At 30.8% G+C, this 8,675-nt stretch overlaps 1 protein-coding gene across 1 annotated transcript; it reads right to left on the bottom strand.

Moving 5' to 3' along the window:
* Window positions 1-892: 892 nt before the first annotated feature.
* Window positions 893-2,718, bottom strand: LOC120074166 (mitogen-activated protein kinase kinase kinase 20-like). Its single transcript, XM_039027194.2, has one exon. It carries the CDS (start codon window positions 2,263-2,265, stop codon window positions 1,195-1,197), a length of 1,071 nt encoding a protein of 356 aa, XP_038883122.1. The 5' UTR covers window positions 2,266-2,718; the 3' UTR covers window positions 893-1,194.
* Between the last annotated feature and the right edge of the window lie 5,957 nt (window positions 2,719-8,675).

The following is an 8,675-nucleotide window of genomic DNA, read 5'->3' as shown; positions in this document are numbered from 1 at the left end:
GCAGAGCCGAAGTGGTGGGGCAAAGGTGGCAGCGATTACCAAAGGTGGCGGTCAGAGTTAGCCGAATACGACCACCGGAGGTGGTATTCGAAAGTTGGCCCAGAATGTTTCTAGATTAAATTAGAAAAAAGAAAGGAAAAAAAGGTAACCCATGGGTCATGAGAAAGAGTGTTGGAATTAGCCAGACTTCCTACACCTTGACGCAAATAAGAGTTAAACTTAAGATGTCTAATCCATCCCAAGCCTAACCCTTGAAACAAACTTCCTTAGGTTAGAATAACATTTTTCTCATAGTAAACAGCTTGTAAAGGTATAAAATCATTGAGTTCAAATTGGAATATTTAGTTTAAATGATAAAAGACTAAATGGATAATCTTAATTTTTATCTTCACAATTTATTACATATGTTTTTCTTAAAAAAAAAATAAATCCAGATTTGATTTAGGCCGAAGATTTGGATGGAAAGAGAGAGTGAAGTTTTGAATAAAATTATGAATTCGAAGGATTAATTACATTGAGATTAGAGAAGCAGTTGAAGGTATTTTAAGATTAAGACGGGTTCACATGCAATTCATGTATGTGCTGTAATTCTTAAACTTTCCAATTTTTACTATATTTGCTCATGAAACTGGAATCCAAATTCCCATTAATAAATAACGGGTCAAATTGCGAAAGGAAAATTGACCAAATTGAGGTAAATTCCACTCTTTATATTATATAAATCTAATTTCGGAAGACTTCAAATATAAATTTAGATTTAGAAACCGGATCTCAATTAGCTATATCGGCCAGTTTAATTAATATTTTTATAAAAAAAAGATCTTCTAAAGATATTTGATAAAAAGTCCTACCCGCAAAATTAATGCAATTATATATTTTTCACGTTTATGAATTTAATTGGAAGGTAATAATTATATATTATTTCCAATATTAACGAAAAAATAGGTTTTTATGTACACTGGACCACACCATATTTGGTGTATCCATCCATCAACTCAACCCCGTGTGACCTATCTATCTCCACCAAATTTCCTATTTATATATATATATATATATCAAAATTTAATCAACAAATCAATTGAATCTGCACCGTTCATTTTGATTGAAGATCTTCGAAAAAAAAATAAAATTCTTCAACCCCAAAATATCCTTCCGTCTTTTCCGTCCACGGCCGAATCCAACCGTGATTAGAAATCATCTGACGGTGACCCAATTGTTCGTGACGGACCAGTCAACTGGCCCATTGTCCACTAGCTGAAGCAGCCTCTCCCTCGGAGAAGACAACCACGAACACGACGAATTCAACCAACAATTTGATTCCTCCTCAAATCTCTGATCGGCCTCTTGTGAATGAATCGATGCCCAATCTTCGAAATCGAAAGGGCATCTCGGTGACGTTGATGGTTCGTCCACGGCCGTCAATGGAACAGTCCGCCCCGAGTCTGCTACAAATGGGTGCTTCAGAAGCATATCAGCCGTCCATCTCTTTGCAGGATCCTTCACCAAGCATTTTCCGAGAAAATCTTTCCCTTCTTCCGACAGATCTTTAGGAATTTCCGGCAATTCCTCTCCGATCCCAATTTTGAGTAACAGAGAATAGATGTTGGATTCCGGCCTGCAATTCCAAGCGGGTTTTCCTGTCAACATCTCGACCACCGCACATCCGACTGCCCATATGTCACACGGCGACTCATACTCGTTATCCTTCACCGATTCCGGCGACATGTACAGAGGAGAGCCCCTCAATTGAAATCTCCCTGCCTCTTCCCCTGTTTCTGCTCTTTTTTTTCCCGCCTTCTTCGACAATCCGAAATCCGCAATCTTAGCATCACCGTCATCAAACACGAGAATATTTCTAGGCTTTACATCGCAGTGAACAAATCCTTTTCCATGAATATACCGAAGGCCTTCGAGAATCGTCCTCGTGTAGCGTCTAACCTCAAATTCCGGCAGCCGACCACCGCGGCTCTGTATTCTGTCAGCTAAACTCCCACCACTAGCATACTCGAGAAACAAATTATAAATCTCCTCACCGTTCTCGTAACTACAACTCTCCCCAAAACAGCGAATAATTTGTGGGCAATCATCACCCAGAAGATCCAAAACTTGCTTTTCGTTCTTGAGCGAGGCAGAGCAAACAACCCCAGATGATTTAACCGCCATCAATGGAGGAAATTGATGACCAGAATAAGTCTTGGAAGGCGTGGCGAAATTGATGGTGGCAAAACTTCCATGTCCAATCTCATCTCCTCGAACCCACTCCATGGTTGGGTAGGATCGTCGGCGGCTTTAGGTTGGAGAGAAGAAGGGGAAAAGAAAATTGTGATTTGGAAGAAATCGTTTGGTTTAAGAGCGCTTATATATAGGAAAGGTTAAGGAGTCGGAATAAGAAAAGGAGAAAAATTAGAGCACGTGATAAACTTAGAAATTGCATGCGGAGGGGAAGTTGTTTTCACATCTTCAAAGGGGGAGAGAGTATCTAAACGTAAAGCAGTATTTTAGAAACGTGGTTGATTTGGTGGACCGTCCAAGATTTTTACTGAACCCCACGCGGATTTTAAAAGCGATGCCTCGTGTGTTTATTTTTTATTTTATTTTATTATTGTTTAAATGACTAAACTGCCACCCGATTTATTATTAGGTGCATTAGATTTATACTTTCATTTATGGCTATAATTTCCCCCTCCTATTCCTATGCTTGCCATTTAAGTCCTGTCCAACACAATTTATAATTTTTCTTTTCTATTTAATGTTGTTATTTAATTTTAGTCTTTATGTGGCTGCATAAAATTAAAAGAAATAACATTTATTTTCTCTTTTTTAAAAGTTAAAAGGACTTATTAATAATTTTCCTTTTCAAGTCTCTTTTATTTCTTTTTCCTTTCATTTTTTTTTAACCTTTAATTGCGTACCACTTTTTTAATTTTCTTCCTTTTGTTAACTCTCTATTCGGAATATAATATATTCCTCTCTACGAAAATCTTTTTCCTTTTATAGCTTAAAAATATGTTTTCCTAACAAAATTTTCCCACTCTCTATGTACTTTCTCTCTATGCATTCATAGAGGGTATAAGCAAAGAATCAAGATATTTTTTAAAAAGACATACTAGAAAGGGGAATAAAGATAATTTTGGTAGCTAAAGCTAAATAAAGTAGAATAAAAGGACTAATATCAATTGTAAAATAATGTCGATTGATTTCTTAATATGGAAAATTTATAACATGAAATTGAATATTGGCAAGCTCCTTTACAATGTAGTGGAAGCAATGATCTGCAATAAGAAAAAGAAAATTCATTTGGAAAAAAAAATTAGCACTCTTTCAAATTATTACAAAATATTTCGCATCATTGATAAAAAGGAATTAGCAACGGTGTCCATTTCTATACTATACATTTAAAAAGGTTAGTTCTTTTAATATTTCCAAAGTATATTTTTTAAAAAGAAAAGTAATAAACACAATCATTTAAAAAAAAAATAAACTAATGATTATGAAAACCTAGCTACCAAGAATAATAACTTGATATTGTTAGGAATTGATTTATGATGATCAAATTAAAACTTGTTTCTTAAATTACTATATTCTCACATACATTTGAGTAGAATTTTAAAATAAATTAGAAAGTGAAGTGAACTAAAAAATGAACGGTGACACATATATAAAGCCAATAGCTTAGAACCAAAGTGAAAATGGAGGCCTCCATTAAAAGCCCTATTGATTGAGTTTGAGTATTCAAAAAGAAAAATAATAGCAGCCCCACCTTATAAATCTAATTTATGCTCTCTCCTTTATTTATTTATTTTTTCTTTTTACAAAATCATCACTATGCATACCATCAATTATTGGGTTGCAGGTACTTTGCACTTTGAGGTGAGGTGACAAAAGAGTATCATATTTTATTGTAATTTTGTTTTGTCACATTACCTTTTATTTATTTTATTGATTAAGAATCTAAGGGTAAATTTATAATAATAAAAAAGAGAAAAAAAAAAGTAGAAATGCAAAATGTTTATAATATGATGATTTGAACGTACCAACTCCGTCATAAAAATATAAGCATCACCTTCACTATACATCAAACTTATGTGTCATGATATTATTAGCAAAAACTAAATGTAAGTTTATTACTCAAAATTACAAAACGTAATGAAAATAATTTCAAATTTTGTCAAATAAACATCATACTAGAAATAAAATACTAGGCTTATAATTGGACTTTTTTTTTTTATTATTCCCCCCCTATAAAATTAATTTAAAAAACTTTGAAAAATTAGTTGATTAGAGACATCAAATTTGTATATCAGGTTCATTTCAATGTTTTTTTTAATTACTTTTCACGATCTTATAATTAGAAGAAGAAAACCAAATGACACTTTATAAGAAATCAATTCAAACATAATGTAATTGGATATTGTCTGAATTAGGCCAAAATTCATATATTTGTTGAACTAATAAAAACATTATTAACCTGCAACCCACAAAAATATATTAAGAAAATCAATTGATTAAGCAACTGTCATCTTTCCGAATATTTTATCGATATAATTGTCATATGCTTTTTGAAACATAATAATATAATGTGTTAACTTTCCTATTTGTTTATGACCTCAGTTTTCTCCAGGAAAAATCAAAGGATAAAAATGGGATAAGTTCAACATGGATAAAGCAGTTCTAGCGGCCCTTTTTTTTTTAAAAAAAAAGAAAATAAAAAATGAGATTTTTATTCTTGTATATTTGTGAGAATACAGTTTCATTGTCACTAGAGTCTAACTTTATATTATACAACATAGAATTTCCAATGTTGAGTAAAAATTGGATTTTTTTTTTAAAAATAATGTTATTTTAATATTTATCGACAAAAATAAGATTGGTTTGAAACTATCGACAAAAATCGGGTTGTGAAATCGTAGACGGGGTCCACGAGTTTGAAGTCAGTACATAAATCGTGTATCCAATCCACGATTTAAGGCTAAATCGTGAGGCTATTTTTTTTTTCTTCACATTTTCTACCAACTTTTGTCTTCTTCTTATATTTTTTAGCGTTTTTGCATTTTCAGAGAATCTTTTATCCAAATTTTCAAAGACCTATAGTAAAATAAAAATTGAATCAAATTTCTAGCCATGCATTAAGGTTAAATCTATCTTTTTTCACGTTTTCCTGTCTTTTTCTTTTATATTTTAGTGTTTTTTTTTGTATTTTCGGAGAATCTTTTATTGTGGAATTCAAATTTTTAAAGGCCTACGGTAAAATAAAAATTGAATCAAATTTCTAGCACGAATGAAGGCTAAATCTATATTTTTTTTCACATAGATTTGTTTTATCATGAAATTAAAATAGATTTGCTCCCTTTGTATCTATTTAAATAAAAAAGATATAAAAAATAATAAAAATATGGAACTCGTGGATCCTATTTTGCTACCTTATTTTTGTGAATATTTTTTTCCTCCACCTCTTTTCTATATATTCTATTTTTGTGATTACTTTTAAAACATACATTATTCTTGAACTTATCCGAATTGAAAATGAATTATATTAGATTATAAGATACTAAAATGGATTAAACATAGTTAAAATCAAACAAAATACGCATTAAAATGCGTGAAGGTGAATTGAGTTTGTGTTTGTCGGCGGAAGATTGGTATCACAGAACCACATGATTCACATCATAAAGATTAAGGCATATGGACACGCGTTGTTAGTGTAATGGGTCCATTTGACAGCTACACTGTACTTTAAAATAAAGTACAACCTGTTTGACAAAATGCCTAAGCTCCCCCATCATTTTTACTCTCTACTCCACACTTTTCTATTTTTCTAATTTTCCACCTCACACCCTTTACTTCTTTTCATTTCTTTTCTTTTCCTTCAAGTCTCATTATTCTCATTCCCCCTTCCTTCTTCCCCCTTTGACAATGATATGTGATTTTTCTTTTAAATCAATCCCAATATTTGGAACAACCAAATCAGAGAAAGAATTATGCAAATATATATGATGTTATTTTTATAGTCAACGTGTCATTTTGAAATTCATTCCACCACCAAACTCGTTAGTTTTGACCTTTTCATATAAAAATATGTCCACATTTACAATAGTTTATATTAGAAAAAGTGAATCACTAGAATGGTCAATTTTAGACGCGTGATTTTGTTTTTTTCACTACATTCAAATTGTTTCATACAAAATAAAGATATTGATTCTCAAAAATTTCAATTGCACTTCTAACAGTTTATCTATCTTTTAAGAATAATTTATACATGGTCCTATTTCTATTTTATTATTAGATTTTAAATGATTGGACGAGAAATTAAAGAATGGCACGACATAATTAATTAGTACAGCTATGATAGAAGGTGTACTATTTAAAAGTAAGTACCCATTAAAACTTTTGTAGGGTACTCTTATAAGTTTTATAAGTACAAGTAGTTCTCATAATAATTAAGAACAGGTATAGGAATATTAAAAGTTGAGGGAGGGAAATTAAAAGGGAAGGGCCAGAAAAGAGGGAAAGGGTTCCTTTTTTCTTTTATTTATTTATTATTATTATTAATTTTAAATATTTTAATGGAGGCAGATATTTTGAGAGCACGTGGGGGGTGGGGTGGTGCTACTGCTACCAAGCCAACCAATAATAATCCGTAGGCATTATAATTTGGAGTGTTGAAGCAGGCAGAGAAGCTTCTTTCTTCTTACTGCATGCATCACCGTCTTTGAAATAATGGGAAAGACTTGTATTTTCTTTTTTAATAGTAAACTCATTTCAATGGTCAAAATCAAAACCTGTGAATACACAATTGATTAATCTAAGTCAAAATTGAAACCCTGCTTCTTCCCCCATTGGTTTCACACTATCAATGTCCCAAATTTTGGTGTGCCTTTTCATTTCATCATGTATTGCGTTGCTATGAAGTTACTCTTATGACGTCAATTCAAGATGTTATTGGCTGAAACTGTTTGACTTTTTTAGGTTAAATTACAAATTTCAACCTTATTATTTCAAAAAATTTAGAATTTAGTCTTTATAATTATAATTAAAATTTAATCATATAAAATCTTCAGAACTAGTTCATTCGACAGAGACTATTTATGAAAATTTTATCAAATTATAGGACTATTTATAAAATTTTATCAAACCGTAGATAGGGTTGGAAAAAATCCCGCAAGGCCCAGCCCAATCCCTAGTGCCCAATCCCCAGTTTGATAGGAGATGGGGTCAATTGTGTTAGAAGTTTGTCAATTGATTTTCTATTTTTTTTAAAAAAAAACATTATTGAGTTTAAAGACGACCGTTAATATGGTTAATAAGTTGGATGCTATTTAGGAAATTTTGCCATATGTTTTTTTGAGAAAATAATCACTAAAAAAACAATCTACTTGGATTCATGGTGAGAATATGTGTTTATGTAGTTTTTTATGGGGTTGGTTGTTCTTTTTGATTTGTTTTTCACTTAAAAAAAAGGGCAATTTTTTCAAAGAAAAAGATATCCCACAAGGACTTTACCCGGACTAATAGGGGAATGGTATAGGATCGGTATAGCAACCTTAAATGGAGAGGAGGGGATGAATAAGATTTATTTAAACTAATGAAACTTTTTTACTAACGTAGGCCCAATTAAACAAATTAATATAATTTTGTTAGTAATTTAAACAAGAATTATATGCAAATAAATATAATCCAAAATAATCAAGAAAAATTGAATTCGCACTTTTAAGCACCCTATTTAATTTTAATAACAAGATTGTTAATAAATGTAGAAATTTAAGAACTACCAATAAAAGTAAGCAATTTTAAGAAATTTACTAACAAGATTGATAATGATAATGATGGGCTCTTAGAACTTTGGATGAAAGGGAAAAAGTTTTAGAGAGGAAGATGAGAAGAAAGAACAATTCTGTGTGTTCTGTACAATCAAACTGGAAGAAGAAGATGGTAACAACCCCTTGCACTACTACCACGTATGTTGTAGAGAGAAAAAGGGGAGGGAGTTACAATCTCTCCCAAAATAAATTTTTAAAAAATTTAAAATAAATAAAAGAAAAATTATTTTAATAAGATATTAATATATATTTATATGATAACAACTTTATCATATGAAATATATTAAACTATATGTTATATCAAATATAACATATAATCTATAGTTTAATATTGTATCAAATACAATATAACCTATAGTTTAATTTTCTCATTAATGCACGGTATTTAATATAAATCTCATTTATACTAAATCTAATTATATGAATCCAATTCATATAATTAATATTTGAATCATATTCAAATATTTATTTCTTCTCAAATAAACTTTATATTATAACGTATCAAATACATTACAGTAATTATATCATATATAATTACATTAAATTAATTGTATCATATATAATTAATTTGAACAATTAATTTGAATAATTCAAATTAATCCAAAATTGATTCTCATTTAATCCCTGTTAATCTACAGAGGGGACCTCATGGCCTGTAGCTTAAAACTCCAATGATACTTGAATAATTGATTAAACTCCTTTAATTATATCATTAAACATCCATTAACTGTCGGGCACTCTACTAAAGATCGACAGCTGCACTCTTCGCACTACAAATATATTTCTGTGTCCATTGGATATAACCAGTCAACAATGCGATGACCCTTCACAAATTGCTCGTAAGTACAGTTAGACAAA

The sequence above is a fragment of the Benincasa hispida genome, chromosome 3, assembly GCF_027475165.1.
Source record: "Benincasa hispida cultivar pf3 chromosome 3, pf3_genome.v1.1, whole genome shotgun sequence".
Lineage (NCBI taxonomy): Eukaryota > Viridiplantae > Streptophyta > Magnoliopsida > Cucurbitales > Cucurbitaceae > Benincasa > Benincasa hispida.
This window is presented reverse-complemented; position numbering and strand designations above follow the sequence as displayed.